Source organism: Nothobranchius furzeri, chromosome 9, assembly GCF_043380555.1.
Source record: "Nothobranchius furzeri strain GRZ-AD chromosome 9, NfurGRZ-RIMD1, whole genome shotgun sequence".
NCBI lineage: Eukaryota > Metazoa > Chordata > Actinopteri > Cyprinodontiformes > Nothobranchiidae > Nothobranchius > Nothobranchius furzeri.
The window spans coordinates 25,502,936-25,520,247 of NC_091749.1; the positions used below are offsets into that span (position 1 = coordinate 25,502,936).

Below are 17,312 nucleotides of genomic sequence, written 5' to 3' on the forward strand. Positions count from 1 at the left end.
GGCGTCACACAGCCAGTGTGAAAGACGCTGGGCCGACAGCGCCTGACCAAAGGAAGACTCCCTGTAGTGCACAAACAGGTTTTGTGAGCGACGAATCCCTGAAGTGCGTGACACATATCGTGCAAGCGCGCGCACCGGGCAGAGAAGGTGAAAAGCCGCCTCCTCCTCAGAATTATGGGGATGAGGAAAAAGTCCAGCCAATGAAATTGACCTGGATTTGAAGGAAGCATTAATGCTTTTGGGCACAAAGGCTGGGTTGGGGCATAAAACAGCAGACCCGCCATCTTCCCGGATCCTGAGGCATGCGGGAACCACTGAGAGGGCGGTTAGGTCACTCACTCTCTTAAATGATGCTAGCGCCAGCAGCAATGCAGTTTTAATTGACAGGAACTTGAGTGAGACCTGGTCCAAGGGTTCAAATGGGGCTCCAGATAAGCCACGCAGAACCACCGTTAGATCCCATTGGGGAAAAAGCGGGCGGGACACAGGTCTGTTCCTCCTGACACCTTTTAGAAAATGTTTTGTGATGGGATGATTGAAAACAGATCTATCTCCAAAACCCTGATGACATGAAGAGATAGCTGCAGCATATGTCTTAACAGTGCTGAATGCGAGGCCCCTGTCCATCAGTATCTGCAGAAATGATAGGACATCCACCAGCTGGCAGGAGAGCGCTTGAACATTCCGTTCTGTGCACCATTTCTGGAAAGCTGCCCATTTAGCAGCGTAAGACGCAATGGTAGAGGGCGCCCGCGCATTCTGAATCATGGCGACCACATCATGCGGCAGCCCAGAAGCCTCTAAGCGTGACCACTCAGCGGCCAGACCCACAGCCGTTGGCCTATTTCCGGAGGATGTTTGATTATCCCATCCGCCTGGAGAAGGGTGTCCGCCCTCCACGGGAGCCTCCACGGGGAGCCGGACACTAGCGCTTGCAGGTCCGGAAACCATGACGCGGACAAGCGTCTGGGAGCCACCAGAATCACCGAGAGCTGTTCCGACCGAATTCGGTCCAGGAGACGGGGAATCAGAGGGACTGGTGGAAATGCATAAAGGAGCGTTCGAGGCCAGGGCTGGTGTGAGAAGGCGTCCGCCTCGAGCGGGGGTCCATCCCGGGGACTCAGGGAAAACCACAGGCGACACTGAGTGTTTTCGCGAGCCGCGAACAGATCCACAGACAGTTCCCCGAACCTGATCCAGATCTGTGATATCAGTGCAGGATGCAGACGCCAGTCGGAGTCGCGGGGTCCCCCTCTCGACAGGATGTCTGCCGCTACATTCAGGACCCCCGGAATGTAGATGGCTCTGATGGACAGCAGGTGGACATGTGTCCAACACAGTAAATCCGTGGCGACACGCAACAGTGGGAGGGATCGAACTCCCCCTTGGCCGCCACCTGGTTGTCTGTGTGAACTTCGACATGACGGCCCTCGAGAAGGGCAGCGAAGTGTCTGATCACATTCCTCACTGTCATAAGCTCCAACACATTTATGTGCTCGTGCGTGTGGGAGGGCCAGCGATCTGCCACCGTATGGGACAAGCACGTGCCCCCCCACCCCGACAGTGACGCATCCGTAAACACAGATACGTGTGACGCAGGACGTCCGATGGGAACCCCGCGTGAGAGGATGCAGGGGTTCCCCCAGTGAGCGAGGTCCCCGCCCACTGAAGGGGGAATCTTCAACATACGTCTCTTCTGACGTATCCGGTGTACCCGGAGGCGGATGAACCAGCGTTGCAAGCGCCTCGTGCGCAGCAAACCTAGCGTCACCACCGAATGGGCTGCGGACATCATGCCCAGGAGTTTCATGACTAACAGGGCTCTCACGATCTTGCGGGGTTGTACACGGGAGATCACCGTGGAGAGATCTGCCGCTCTTGCAGGCGACAAACGTGCTGTCATTAGGGAGGCGTCCAACTCCACCCCGAGATACACAATCGACTGGGATGGAAGGATGGAGATCTTCTCCCAGTTTATAGAAAACCCTAGGGTTGACAGATGCTCTGTCAACCTCCTGGTTTGCTGTGACGCCTCGTCCTTGGACCGAGCGCACAGGAGAAGATCGTCCAGGTAAAATAAAACCCTCATTCCCGCCGTGCGCAGTGGCTGCAGCGTGGTCTCCAGACATTTGGAGAAGGTGCGCGGGGCTTGCGAGTAGCCGAAAGGGAGGCGGTTGAACTGATATTGAACTCCCTTGAACAAAAAACGCAGAAACTTCCGGTGGTTTGGAACTACTGGTATGTGGAAGTATGCGTCTTTCAGGTCGATTGACGTGAACCAATCCCCGGGGCGCACATATTCCAGGACTTGTCTCATCGTTAACATGCGGAAATGCATTACTGCTATGGAGCAGTTGAACAGGAACAGGTCGAGAATCGGCCTCATTCCTCCCAACTTCTTCGGTACTACGAAGTAGCGGGAGTAGAAGCCCGAGAGTTCTTGTCCGCGAGGGACTCGGGAAATAGCGTCCTTGGACAGAAGTTCCCACAGCTCCAGCTCCAGGGCCTGAGACTGTACTTGCGATGTGAACGTCGTCTCCACGATCCCATTGAAGGGAGGTGGAGTGGCCAGAAAATGAAGTGTGTGACCGCAATGAATGGTGTCCGAAATACATTTGCTTATGATGCAAAGGCGGCGCCACTCGTGCGCACGTTCCGACAGTGGACGCGTGTGCGCGGTTACGTGAACAAAGTCTGAGGGTTGTGCATGCGCCCTTACCGCCGTCACCCGTACCAGAGAACTGGGGGCGACCCATGGAGGGCTGGGCTCGAAAGGGCGAGTGCGAAACAGCTGGAACAGGCTGGTCCACACCGCGGAGCGTGGAGTCCGAGAGTGAAGGACGAGTGGGAGTGGGAGCCGGGCCCGTGCACGGGGGCGACAGAGTGCCAGCGGATGGAGCCGTGCACTGTGCCACCGCGCGTGGTCGAGATAGCGACCTGACATCCCGCCCCACCCAACGGTGTGGGGAGAGCGGGAAGAGTTGGGCCTGGCCGGATGCTGGGGCCGGAGCGCAAATGGAGCGCACCCTTACGGCTGGCCGTGTATCATGACTACCTGCAGGAACATGTATACGTGCAGCAGTGCTTGGTGTGGGGAACATGTGTGAGAACTCGGCAGAGGATTCTGCGGAAGGACTGTAGGATTGTGCTCTTTAGGGGACGTTTTTTGGGTTTTATTTCAAAACCAACATCAGAACAATCATCAACACACACATATTTCCCCCAAAGAGTCACTTCCGTGGCTGCTTTCGGCGAGGCTCCTGCACCTGGGACTGCCAAGACGGCGTCTGCTGGCCCCGTCGGAACCGTTGATGCCATCTCGCTGGTCCCGCTGATGTGGAGCCAAAGCAGGAGGCCGGCTCCGTGGAGCGGGCGGTGCAGCTGGGCATCTGAAGCCTCCGCGCCGTTCGTCCCATCCTCTGGCGGAACGGCCGGAGTGCGAGGCTGACCGAGGGTGGACCAGGTCTCGCACCGTAGCCGATAGTTCGGCCGTCTTCTGAGCCCTCTCAATGACGTCCCTAAGATGGGGACCAAATAGAACATCGGTGGTGATGGGGCCGTCCAGCATCTCCCTTTGCAGATGTTCCGGAATGGAGGGCAGGGCCTTGAGCCAGATCGCTCGCTGGATGAGGGTCTACCAGGCAGCGATGCGAGCAGAACTGGTGAGCACAGCAGCACACAAATTGAGGATAGCATCAGCAGTCTTAGTGATGACGGCTTTCGACTCCTCGGGAGCTTCCAGCTCCTCCATCATCTTTGAGACGCCGAAGGCAAGAAGGGCGATGTTATTCCCTGCAGCGCCGGTCTGAAAGGCACACTGATGTGTGCGGTCGGTGAGCCGCGTCAGCAGCTGGTCATGTTTTGAAGCGGGAACAGCTCGCGGGCCAGCGAGGTGGTTCTTGGCTCCGAACAGCGAGGCCAAGTCCGGCTCTAGCGGAGGAACGGACGGCCAGCCTTGGTCGGAAAACCCTTCGACCTTGGTGATGGGCGCATACGTGGAGACTGGCGCCTTGAGCTTGGCAGGCTCGGAGAAGGCGGCAGACCAGCAGCTCATAGCAGCGGGAAAGCGCGGCCAGATGGGGTCTGGACAGCGTGTCTGACTTGCCCCGAAAATTCCCGCCAAATCATCCGCTTCGGGCGGGGCCGGTTCTGGCACAGCTAGCCCCTTGCGGGCTGCTGCCGCAGAAATGATGACGGAGAGCTCCTGGAGCAGTGCTCTTACTGCTGGCAGGGAGGAGCGAGAAGCCACTGGAGCAGAAGGACCCGCTGAGCGAAGCTCGTCGACCTCCGTTATGTCTAGGAGGGATGCCGCCTCATCGTAGTTCTCGCTGTCAGCGACGTCATCCAGCCGGTTGAAGCCAGCCGGCTCCTGACCGGCGTCGAAGAAACCCAAAGCCTTGTCCAGCGGGTGCGAGTCAGCCACCGGAAATTCTTCGTCGGCGGCGGGAGTGAAGTACTCGACCCGGCGAATCTTCTCTGCCACGGGCAGAGCGGCACAGAACGGGCACGAGGCCTGTGGGGTCAAGGCCAGGCCAGCGTGGTGAGCCCCGAGACAGACCTCACACTTGGCGTGCAGGTCGCCGCTGGAAATGGAGCCCGTCTGGCAGGTCGGGCAGGGTCTGGCAGGTCGGGCAGGGTCTGGCGTCGCTGGACATGGCTGGTAAGTCGTCTTCTGGATAATTTGCTCTTCCAGGGATAATATTGCTCTTTAAGGAAGCTCTCAAGCTTGGCATGAAGAGACAAAGGGGGTGAGCAGTTGGGGTCACTGCGGTTATATACCACGAGGGGGCCCACTATTGGTGGGCGTACATTTTAGCTCTTCATGATTGGCTGATGCAGAGATCATCTTTCCAATAGCAGCTCGCTTAAGGGCTAAGACTAGACGAAATAGAATTCATGACTCCAGATGGCACGCGATAAAAACCTTCCACAAAGTTTTGTTTTGTTGTTGCGGAATATTTTCCCATCAATAGGATGAACATGTTGTTTTTGGTCTGCAGAGGTTTGGACTTGGAACACTCTCATCAAGGCTAGTTTCAACCCCTACCCTTAATTATTTACCTTCACATCAGGGTGCTCGGATACAAGTGCCCAAGGGCCACATGAAAATTTTTCTATTGAGTACCACTGCTTTACATACTGACTTTAAGGAAGCAATGTCTGCTGTACTTTTCCAAGTTCTTTGCTCTTGATTTTCTTCAGAAGAGGCCCGATGTGTTGATTTTTCACGTGTTTTAGCCTATTATATGTCATCAGAGAGGTTCTGTTGAGGGGATTTCTGACTTTTACAGGCCTGCAGTGATCCAGTCTGGATGTGGCTGGTGGGATGGAATGTGATTAATTCAAGATTTACCTCTTCACACAGAACCAGGAAGTTTAAAACCCCTTTTGTCCTTTTAATAAGTTGCAGGTTATCTAGTATAGTTGTATTGAAAGGTATAATTTATGTTGACATCCTTTTCTGTCTCTTTGGGTTTTTCCCTCAGGCGTCTCCACTGCCAATCATCTGTCTCTATTTAGTCCTGTCTTCTGCATCCTCTGCCCTCACACTAACTAACTTCATCTCCTCTTTCACCACATCCATAAATCTGCTTTTGGTCTTCCTCTCCTGCCTGGTGGCTCCAACCTCAGGATCCTTCTACCTGATTGGTGTTTCTCTTCTGGACATGTCCAAACCATCTCAGTCTGTCCTCTCTAACTTTATATTCAAAACATCTAACATGAGCTGTCCCTCTGATGGACTCATTCCTGATCCTATCCATCCTCTTCACTCCGAAAGAGAACCTTAACGTTTTGAGCTCCACCACATCCAGTTCTGCTTCCTGTCTTTTGCTCATGGACACTCTCTAAACCAGACAGTATGGCTGGTCTCACTATTGTCTTCTACACCTGAAACCCCTTTATCACACCTGACACTTTCTCCACCCATTCCAACCTGCTTCATGTGTTTCTGTTGACAAAGCCAAACAGAAGACATCAGAAGAGGACAAAAACTTTCACACAGCTTCATAAACACCCTTCACTTTTCTGTTGTGAATGCACAGGTATTGGATTTTATACACACCTGTTCAAAAGCCATGGTGTTTTGGTGCAGGCCATGGCTGATCGGAGTCTGGAGGCTTCGGATGCCAGAGAGGCTGTTTGAAACATTCTCCAGGCAAAGTCCCACTCCTCCACCCCACCGAAGGCTATGGCATTACAGTAAACTGTGCTTTTCAGGTTGGGATGGATCCTGGTCAGCATTAAGAACATCAGTAAATGATTCATCACAGCAACTGCTTGACTAGTCAAACGTAGCTTCAGTTGGACAGGTTGGTGCTAATTAACTATAAGTAAATCTATTAAATGTGTTCTATTGTTGGAGGTGACATGGCCTCAAACGCAAGACTTGTGAGTAATTAGCGCGTGTCTAAAACATAACCAGTCATTAACACAGTAGAAACAAAAGTGATGCTTTAGCCATGACTTTGTGTAACTGATCGAGGGAGCTTTCTTCTAAAGAGACACACACGCTGCAGTTTGTAAATACTGGAAGCAGTTGGGAGAATGATGTTAAAACCAGTGTTGGGCAAGTTACTTCAAAACTGTAATGCATTATTTATTACTTGTTACCCTCTTTTTAAAGTAATTCATTACATTACAATATTACTGATTTTTAAAATGTAAGGCATTACACTACGTTTGCATTACTTTAAGTTACTTTCACCAATACAACTTCAGTATGAATTTGGTAATGTGACGCTCAGTGAGCTCATGACATATGTGGAAAGTGATGTGGTGTCTGAGCTAGGATTGCTGTTAAAAACAGTCAGATATAATAACAGTGCTTTAAAATGATTGTTTATTAAATAAAAGCAACAACAATCTGTACTCTCAGCACGCTGCCATCTTATAGGGCCATCTGAGCAGGGAGTGAGGTGGTGGGGGCTCCAAGCCTATATCTGTCTTGGTCCCCAAATACCTTGATACGGCCCTGGATGTGGGACTGACTTCTGGGGTGATCTGATTCTATCGCATGTATAAATATTAAATGCTTATATATTATTGCTTTTCACTGGTAAAAATGTGTATTGGGGATAAATCTACCTATTTTTTTCTTTTCAAGCACTTTGTTTTGTTTTCTTGATTTTATGTGAATAATTTCCTGCCCTTTCTCTCTCTAACCTTCCTGCATGCTGCATGTTTTCTCCGTCTTCCAGAAAAAACTGTTTCCTAGACTTCCTACTTTCTAACGATCAGCCAAAGGGATCTTCACATGTGCGGCGCTCCAGCAGTAATGAGTTGAAATCACCGGGGCACAGATTATGAACTCAGCTGAGGCAAAGCATGTCAGAAAAGCACAAAATACCAGAGAATATGCGCTGATATGAACGATCGCAAGTAAATTATTTTGTTTTAGTGGAGCGATTTTGTGAATGTTACAGCGGCCGCGTGCAGGACGCAGCTGGAGTAGATGAGCCGTTACCGCGGCATCCTCTCTGCCCGCAAAGCTGAGCCCATAAATGACGTAATATATGCAGATACTGGATCTTTCTTCGGGTTTCCCGCAATTTGAATTTTTAAGGAACACATCTTGATTCTGGGTTTAAAAATGCATTGTAACTACCGCGTTACTGACAATTGTACCGAGTAAATATTACCATTTTCTTTCCCTGTAATGCCTTACATTACCACATTACAGCAAAAAGCAATGCATTACAGTAATTAATTACTTTTGTACCGCATTACTCCCAACACTGGTTAAAACACAGCAAACATTTTTTTCTGCACTCACTGGTTGTGATCTGGATTTTCCATCCACTGTCGGTACCAGGATTTTATCAGCTCCCTGCAGCCCTCCACACCAACACCACATGCTATTCTGAGAGCATTGATCTGATTATACCTAAAATAATAAAATGAATTAAAACACACACACACACACACACACACACACACACACACGAGACTGAAAATGTATCTTTTTTAGAAGGAATTGTTACTGGTCAGAGTGTCCTGCAGGAACTCTGGTCCAGTTAGCAGTGAGTGTCCTAAAGTGCTCAAATAGTGGCTTGATTTGTTTCTTCAAGTATGCCTGAAACAGATGCACAGAAATATGTTTATGTCCATGTATTTACGGTGCACATATCAAACTTTCTTTTCATAGAACTGACCTGCAATGCTCCATAAACCTCAGTGCGATCAAATATGAGAACATAGTTGTCCAAGTTTCTAAGGGCTGATTCCCACGGGATGTAGTCTCTCTCTCTGGACAGGTATGTGGTTGTTCTCAGTGCTAGAGTTGTATTGATCAGTTTTGCTCTGCGTGAAATAAACCATCTCATGTTTTGCAAACAAATGCATGAAGTGTTTTTCTTTTTGATAATTTTTTTATTACCTTGCCAGGCTGAATGCATCATCAATGATCTGTGCTCGGTTTATGACCGATAAAACCTGAAAAAGACACAAAAGTATTTTTGTTTTATTAAAGTCATTGTTCTACAACAATGTATCAGATGTTACGGGAGTATTTTGAGGTACACATACATGTATAGGACTCTTATTGTGAAGGATAGTTCTGTGACTCCAGCTATTGGGACTGATGCTGCAGCGGAAGTAAAGATTGCTTACTCTATAATTACTTATTAGACCTTTGTCTGACACCCAAAAGCCTATGCTGGGATGAACCACCTCCTACCCTGATGTTTGGCTCCTAAACATGTTTAAAGCCCCGCCATCTCAAGCAGTCAATTGTGACTTCATTGACTTCACTTATTCAACACTAGATGTTTATGGAGGGTAAACTTGAAAATGTATATGTAGTGTATAATACTACAAAAGCATACGCTGGTGAAGATTCTCAATCATCCAGGTCATGATAATCACAAGTAGGATTGAATGAAGGCAAATGGACTTCTTTGGTAAGTAAGTAAGTAAGTAAAAGTTTATTTATATAGCACCTTTCACAGATATAAATCACAAAGCGCTGTACAACATGATAAAGATCAGGGCAAATACCTCTAACCAATGAAAACATCAAAAAAAAAACAATAGCAGTGATAAAATAGAAAATAAAATCATGAGTATAAACAAAGTGAAGGTGTGAACCCGAACAAAGCCATCTTTCTGAACATTTAGGGAGGGAACGCCTGGATGAAAAGGTGAGTTTTTAGATGATTTTTAAAGACCTCTACAGTGTTAGAGAGACGGAGTTTTGAAGGTAGACTGTTCCAAAGTCTGGGTGCAATAGTCTGAAAGGCCCTGTCCCCTTTGGTTTTCAGTCTGGTTCGAGGAACAGCCAGGAGGTTTTCAGATGTGGATCCAAGGTTCCGAGAGGTGGTGTGTGGGGATGAAAGCTCAGATAGGTAGCTTGGAGCCTGGTTGTTAAGAGCTCTATAGGTCAGGACTAAAACTTTAAACTGAATTCTATATTCTACCGGGAGCCAGTGGAGGGACTGTAAAACTGGGGTGATGCGCGCTCGTCTGCTGGATTTGGTTAGGAGTCTGGCTGCTGCATTTTGGATGGCCTGAAGGCGTGAGAGGGAGGTTTTGCTGAGACCAGTAAAAAGAGCGTTACAATAGTCTAAGCGTGATGACACAAAGGCATGGATGATTTTTTCCAGATCTGCAGTAGAAACCAGTTTACGGACTTTTGAAATGTTTCTCAGTTGAAAGAAACAAGAGTGGGAGATGGTTTTGACGTGTGAGTCTAAACTTAAAGCTGGATTTAAAATAACTCCCAGGTTTCTAATGTTGGCCTTGGCTGATGGGCAAAAAGAGGCAATTTCTTGCTCGATTTTTGGCTGAAGTTCCGGGGGTGCAGCGATCAGGGTCTTTGTCTTGTTAGCATTGAGGACAAGAAAGTTGCTGGACAGCCAGTTACTGATCTGGGTCAGGCAGAGTACAAGTGTGGCCAGCCTGTCCAACTGGTGTGGCATAAAGGACATATAGAGCTGAATATCATCAGCGTAGATGTGGTAGGAAATGTCTGGGAAAGACTGAATGATGCCAGCTAGGGGAAGAATATAGAATGCGAATAGTAGAGGCCCTACAATTGAACCTTGTGGGACCCCGCATGTTAGAGAGGCAGTATCTGAAGAGAAGGTTTCGGACTTCACTGTGAATGTTCTGTTGGTGAGATAAGAAGAGAGCCAGTCTAGAGCAGAACCTGAAATCCCAGTCAGGGCCTTTAACCTGTTTAGTAGAACGTTGTGGTCTACAGTGTCAAAAGCTGCACTGAGGTCAAGCAGGACCATGACAGAGCATTTCCCTGCATCAGCAGCCATCAGGAGGTCATTATGCACCCTTACTAGAGCAGGCTCAGTTGAGTGCTGCTTCAGAAAGCCAGATTGGAAGGGGTCAGAGATCTTTGACTTAGAAAACCAGGATCGGAGTTGGGTTTCAACAACCTTCTCAAGTACTTTGCTGATGAAAGGTAGCTTAGAAATGGGCCTAAAGTTACTGGTTGAGCTGGCGTCAAGGTTGGGTTTCTTTAAGAGAGGAGTCACTACTGCATTTTTAATGTAAGATGGAACACAGCCTTGGCTCAATGAGCTGTTGATTATAGTCAACAGAGATGGACTGATAGAGGCAAGGGACCCGACTAAAACAGAGGGAGTTAAGATATCTGATGAGCATGATGAGAGTTTCATCTGACTGATTATTGAGGTTAAGTCGTTTACTGTAATTGGGGAGAAGGAGGTGAAAGACTCGGAGCACGGGGGGGCCTCCCCTCCTGAGGGGGCGAGGGCTGGTGGAATGCTGGATCTCAGATTCAGCACCTTGTTTGCAAAAAAGTGGAGAAAGGTGTTACAGTCATCAGCTGAAGATAGCTGAGCCTGCTGAGGAGGAGAAGACACGATGCTGGAGATGGTATCAAACAAAACCTTAGGATTATTCTTATTTTGGCATATGAGGTTGCTGAAGAAAGAAGACCTGGCATTTTCTACAGCTTCGTTGTATGACTCGAGAAGTTCTTTAAAATATTCGCGATGAACAACCAGACCTGTCCTCTTCCACCGTCGTTCCGCTTTTCTATAGGAGCGTCTAAGTTCAAGAATCTGGTTGTTCAGCCAGGGTGAACTGGAGGCACTGGAACTGCGGCTGGTTTTGTAAGGGGCGACCTGATCTAGAATTTTGAGGCAGTGATCATTAAATGAGTTGGTAAGGAGCTCTACGTCATCAGAGGAAGGAGGAACAAAGTCAGAGGGAGGAGAAATTTAAAATGGTAGAACTGTTCATAATACGTCTTTGCTTAGCAGAGACTGGTAAAAGAGATTCAGAATTTAGGTTGATATGAAAAGAAACTGACATGGTCACTGAACACAACATCATGTATCTGCAGCTTATCAACAAGTAGTCCGTAGGAAAAGACCAGATCCAGGGTGTGGCCTGCTCTGTGAGTGGGACCAGACACGTGTTGAGAGAAGTTAAGAGTTCATCATGTTTAGGAACTCCCAAGTGGAGCAGTTAGATAGATTCTCAGCGTGGATGTTGAAATCTCCAACTGATTATCCTGTCTAGTTTTATAGTTGAAGATAGGAGGTCCTGAAAGTCAGACAGGAAGGATGAAGTAGATACAGGTGGGCGATAGACCAGAATTCCATAAACTAGTTGAACTCGACCAATTTTAATCATGATCATCTCGAATGAGCTGTAGGAGTTTGAGGATATAATTTGGCACGAAAAGTGTTTCTTAAAGACAACAGCTGTTCCTCCACCGCAGCCTGTGGTTCTTGGAGCAGAGAAGAAAGAGCAGTCTTGAGGACAGAGTTCACGGAGATGAGTGAGGTAATTTTCGCGCTGCCACGTGTAGAGAAATAGAGTGATGTAACTATCTAGAGTTGTATTTTAATATACTGTAAGTAGATCTAGTTTTTATAATCAGAAGAATAGGTTGTTTTTATCATCAGGGAGTTCATTTAACACTCTGTATTGACCTTGAGACAAGAAAAGAGAGAGTTGGGATCGTTTAAGAATTTTATTATAAATTCTACAATCTATCAGGACTAACTCTGTGTTGTTTGGAAATGAATGTGATGTTCGATGTGTGTGTGTGTGTGTGTGTGTGTGTGTGTGTGTGTGGTTGGTTCAGACTCCTTAGGCTGACGTCATTGAATCTGGTAGTCTGATTGTTATGACTAGATATCACGAGGCTTATAAAGTGATGACATGAGCTGCTATTTTGCCGTGTACGTACCCAGTGGGGGCCTCCCAGGTAGATCAGGAAATGCCAGGTCTGAAGACCTCGGATGTGCGCTGGAGCTGGTCGAAACAGCGGTCGCAGCGTTTCAAAGCCCGTCTGAAGGGTCGACCCAGGTAACAATCGGCAGCGTCAGCAGGTGCTCTTATTTTGAAAGGATGTCGATGTCTGGTTGTTAAACGACGAAAATCTCCAAATCTCCAACTTCACAGTTCTTAGTTTAAAGAAGAAAACACATCTGGCCAGGCTGTGCTTCTCTTTGGGATGACGGTGAATAGAACTGAAGTCAAAATGGAACTGAGCTTAAAATGGCGTTGCCTTGTTTTATATCTCTGAATTGTTGATAAGTTTTAGTAAAGCGGATTGGACATTTTAAGTCAACAAGCCAGATTCTCTTGCGGCAGCCGAATGCTCTGATTGGTTGGAACAATGTGTCATGCGTTTCTATGGAGATGAGGGTCAGTCTGTCTGTGCAGTAGTCCTGTTTTCATTAAACACATAAATCATGACATATTTATTCCACAGATCATTCACTTGATTATTATTGATCAACATATGTTTCGAATAGCTTTAATCACAAATTAAGTACTTTGATTATTGAAAAGCGTACTTCTTCTCCTTCTGGCTCTTCTCCTGGAATGTAAACAGTCTGAGGAACACCCAACCTTGGCGTTTTCTACACGGGTGTTACTGTGTACAGGGGCAGCTGTGTGGAGCTGAAAATAATGAACTTCATAACGTTACACACGACTCAGAAATCCACAAAAAGTTAAATTTTTTGGTCCGGAACAGATCGTTGAGGATGTGAGACTTGTTGGCGATGGAGCGTGCGTTAATTAACATCATTTTCGCGGAGGAATCTGGCGATGTGTGTGCCGCGGGCTCGATAATGGCGGGCGGCTGGCGGGCTAAGCTACGTAGCGACTCCAGGCTACGCCCGCGGAGGTTCTTTGTCTCCCACGCCTTCAGGTAGCGTCCCACATCAGGGGCTCCATTGAGCAGCGAGATCAGCCCAACTCAGTTAAGTTTCTGTTGGATCCGCCACAACACAGCCGCGGAGCAGTGATCAGGTAGAGCTTTGCCTCTCAGGATCTTTCGAAGCTGAACGAAGAAGCCGGCTCTCTTCCCCCGTTTCCTCTTCCATGGCCTCCTGGGCAGCGGCAGGCCGACAGGTAACAGAGGGCCGAGACCTGGGTTAACGCCAGGTTCCAGAGGCGGTGGGAAAGCGGGTCCGGTATCGGAGTTCTGGAGGTTGATCATCGCGGACCTGATCGACAACAGTAAGTCTCGATCATATGTTAGCAGGGACTCTGCACCAGGTAAAGAAGAAACAATAAAAAACACCAAATAACCAAAAAAGATCAGGAGCCTAGCAAACGGACAACCACTCATGGGCGCCATCTTGTAGCATGGTGACTTCATGATGTTTCTATCAGCCAAAAAAAAAAAAGTCAGTTGACAAATTCTGCATTGGATTAATTAATTGATCCCAATTTTCCTTTACTTTTGTTTTTATGTAATAACGAGTGAGGGAAGGATGGAAGGCGAGACCGACAGGCGGGTTGGTGCTGCATCTCCAGTAATGCGGGCGTTCGTGAAGAGACAGCCCCTTGATATGCCACACCTGTGAGGTGGGATGAACTATTTTGGTAAAGGACAGTGCTCAGTAACACATGCAGACAGATTTCAGAACAATATTTGAGAGTCATGGGTGTTTTGTGCATGTAGAAAAAGTTTCAGATGTTTGAGTTCAGCTCATGAAAAATGGGAGCAAAAACAAAAGTGTTGCATTTATATTTTTGTTCAATGAGCCAGTCAGAAAACAGTTGTGTTAGTTATGTGTTCTGATTGGCTCAGCTTTTTAGGGCTCCGTTTTCTGATTGTCTCAGCCTTTTTGGGCTCTGTATTTTGATTGGCCCAGCAGTTTTGGGCTCTGTATTTTGATTGGCTCAGCTGTGTTAGTTCTGTGGTCTGATTGGTTCAGCTTCATTGAGTTTTGTGTTCTGATTGGCTCTGCTGTTTCAGATCTTTATTATGACTGGCCCAGCTGTGTTATGCTCTGTATTCTGATTGGCCCAGCTGTGTCAGTTCTGCATTCTTATTGGCCCAGCTATGTTAGGTCTGTATTTTTATGGGCCATTTCTCAATATGCAAACTTGTCTGTACTTGTGTAATCACATCCTTGTGAAACGTCATCAACGATGGCCCAAGGACTGTTCCAATCCTAAGTAGGCATCATGGCAAGTTCGTTCAAAGTTCCCGGATGTGTTCTTGCTCCGCCCCATTGTATCAAGGATGCATTAATGCATCCTTTTGCGGACTTGGGACAGTTTCCCATAATGCACTGAGTCGCAACTGTTGTACTCCGAACATCAGAGGAGAAATTTAATAACTGTAGAGTTTTATATAAAAAATACTAATAAAGAAATATAAAGTCATCTGTAATTTTTAAATTTTGTGTGTAACCTGTAAAATGTGCTGTGTGTTTTTGGGTTTTACTTTTCACGATCTCTCAAAATGCTAATTAGCTAGCCGACTATCAAAAGAAAAGCGAAGTAGCTTTGTTTTGATGAAAAATAATTTTTTTAATCCATTTACCAGCAAAAAATGCTGGTATTTTATAAGTTTTAATCAAAAGTGGAGCAAATATAATACAAATATATGTTTTCATTGTTATTTTGTTATTTAAGTAACAAACCAAACTTATTTTTCTATCAGGTTGTTTAAATGTGGGTAAAAACAAGCAGCACTTGTTGCCATGACGCAACGGAGTACGGTTCTGTTCCAAATGCCGTCCTCGTCCTCCCGTACTCGGTAGAATGGAATTGCTGGTGTCCATGCCAAGAACATACTTGTCTAGTAGTACACAAGAATGTACTAGCATGCTTGAGTATTGAGAAACGGCCACTGGCTCAGCTGTGTCATTTCTGCATTCTGATTGGTCTAGCTGTGATAGCTCTGTGTTCTTATTGGCTGAGCAGTGTCTGATTATGTGTTCTGATTCATAAAGTTACTTGCTCAGGACTTCATATTCAAACTTAAGTTTTCAACTTGATCCAAAACTTGTATTTCTCTGAACGTGACTTGACTTAGGACTTGCATATTTTCAGACTTGCAGAAGAATGACTTGGTTGTACCTCTGCCCAATGAAAATTTGGTATAATTTAAACAATAAACCTTTTTAATTTCTGTTTTTGCAGATACCAGCAGAGAAACAACTATTCCATAGAGGATATTGGCCCTCAAGAACCAGACTCATAGTAATCTGCTGTAGATAGATCCACATCCATGTACATGACTGACCTGATGGTTGGTGTTGAGCTGAGAAAGGAGACGGCCCCAGTTGTCGAGATCATAGTTCACCCTAAAGAATCCAGATACATTCGTGTTTGCCAAAACCCATTCCTCTCCAGACACTCTCATCGAGCTATGGGTATCTGGAGGGATGTGTGATTTATTTATTTAAAATAACTTGAATTTGAATGAATCAGATCACATTTTCTCTTTGAGGAAGCAGTTCTGTGGGTGTCTGAGTAACCGTACCTGTCTTGTCAAGGAGCCAGTATTGTTGCTGATCCACACCATTTTTCATCCATTTAATTGGAATAAACCATGTATAGCTAAACAGAATAAAGGACAGTAATGTATTCAGTTAGTTTTTTTTCCTCAGAAGTGAATCTTTTCACTCATCATGAACATGCACAGAATCAAGTAACTGTTTATACTTAAACTGGGATGGTCTGCCCACTACAGAGTCTGGGTCCAGCAGGAAGTGCTTCTGGGTGACAGTTCCTGTTTGGGTGTCGACTGTGACCACTGGGAAGCCCATCTGAAGTGTCCACCGGTTCATGATCTCAGAGACAGAACGTGGAATGTCCAACCCTGGTGTGTTGTCTACTGCCTAACCCCAAAGCAAAAACAGAAGACACTTATTCTCAGTCCCAGGTAAAAAAAATTGTGGGTTTTTAACTCAACTGACCTGTTGGAGATGGTCCCATAGGTCTGTGTACACTGTGTTTTTGAAGGCAAATGTGTTGAGGTAAGACTGAAGAGAAGAAATGATGCAGAACAAAACATTCAAACAGGAAGCAATGAATCACAATGACAGCAGAAACATTGACCCAAACATGTACTTGTTGTACCCACAGACTAATCACTTTAGCCAAAATGACCCTGGTAGTACTCACACTCAGGCCTCGGGCAAAAACAGGCTCAGTGAGAAACTCTGACAGCATCCTGAGCACTGCAGCTCCCTGAAAATCACAAATCCAGAAAATGAGAATATGAAAACACAAAGATCCCCTTTGGAAAGGCAGGTCCAGTGAGAGACGAGTGCATCTTAAACAGAAAATTAAAGGGAGTTCAAAACCATTGAGCTTCTTTTCTGAGCATTTCCATCACATAGAAACCCAGATTCACTGTTTGAGTAATTATTTTGTTACTCAAAGGGCCAGCTTTCCTTGAGAGAATGTTCATCACTTTCCATGCCAGAGTGTCCTAGGTGGAGAAAAATTGCAGGTTCTTTCCTAGAAATTACATCAGTTCATGAGCTAAAATGCTAAAAGACAGGGTTCCCTCCAGCATTTATCGTCAAGATTTTATGCAAAGATATTGCTCGAAGTTTAGGACTCAAAGTAAGTGTAAGAATATATCTGTTCTACTTGCTGCTTCCAGTGCAGACGCTTCTCTGCTTTGCTTTCTGCTTGATCACTTTCTTTTCTTTTTCACCGAAATAGCTGTTTTTTGCCAAAGTTTTTTTGCTCAGTGACTTCTGGACTCTTAAAAAACACTGAGATATTTTAATAGACTACAACGGCCTTTTTCCTACGACATTGAACTACAGTGAACCGAGTGAAACTATTTTCAGCATTATGCCTCACTTTCCTTCAGAAGACTTCCAAAAACTTCTACAGAAGATTATTGTGTTGCCCTTAAGGCATTTTTCTAAATAAATACATTTAGATGGTTACTTCATGATTTATTTAAGTTTTGGCTAAAAAATTCTGTTTCGGACACAAACTTCTGCTTTCATATTGATTGTTAGCTTCCATCTCCATGAATGCAAGTAAACTTGCTGCAGCTAAACTCCAGGGTCTTGTGTGGCTTAACCCGGTGTCACCAACATCCTTGT

At 46.3% G+C, this 17,312-nt stretch overlaps 1 protein-coding gene across 2 annotated transcripts in view; it reads right to left on the bottom strand.

Annotated features, from left to right (window-relative positions):
- The window catches only part of LOC107374274 (aminopeptidase Ey), a 48,347-nt gene that overhangs the window by 2,430 nt on the left and 28,605 nt on the right, over positions 1–17,312 (bottom strand). For both annotated transcript variants that reach the window (XR_008559434.2, XM_054732581.2), the window contains exons 9-18: positions 16,369–16,434; positions 16,161–16,226; positions 15,907–16,082; positions 15,725–15,801; positions 15,485–15,618; positions 8,378–8,433; positions 8,154–8,301; positions 7,983–8,074; positions 7,775–7,885; positions 6,065–6,232 (exon numbers count right to left, since the gene is read on the bottom strand). Coding sequence is in view for 1 of the 2 variants with exons in the window: in XM_054732581.2 (XP_054588556.2) it covers positions 6,065–6,232; positions 7,775–7,885; positions 7,983–8,074; positions 8,154–8,301; positions 8,378–8,433; positions 15,485–15,618; positions 15,725–15,801; positions 15,907–16,082; positions 16,161–16,226; positions 16,369–16,434 (1,094 nt within the window). In the remaining variant the exon portion in view is untranslated. The remainder of the gene's footprint in view (positions 1–6,064; positions 6,233–7,774; positions 7,886–7,982; positions 8,075–8,153; positions 8,302–8,377; positions 8,434–15,484; positions 15,619–15,724; positions 15,802–15,906; positions 16,083–16,160; positions 16,227–16,368; positions 16,435–17,312) is intronic.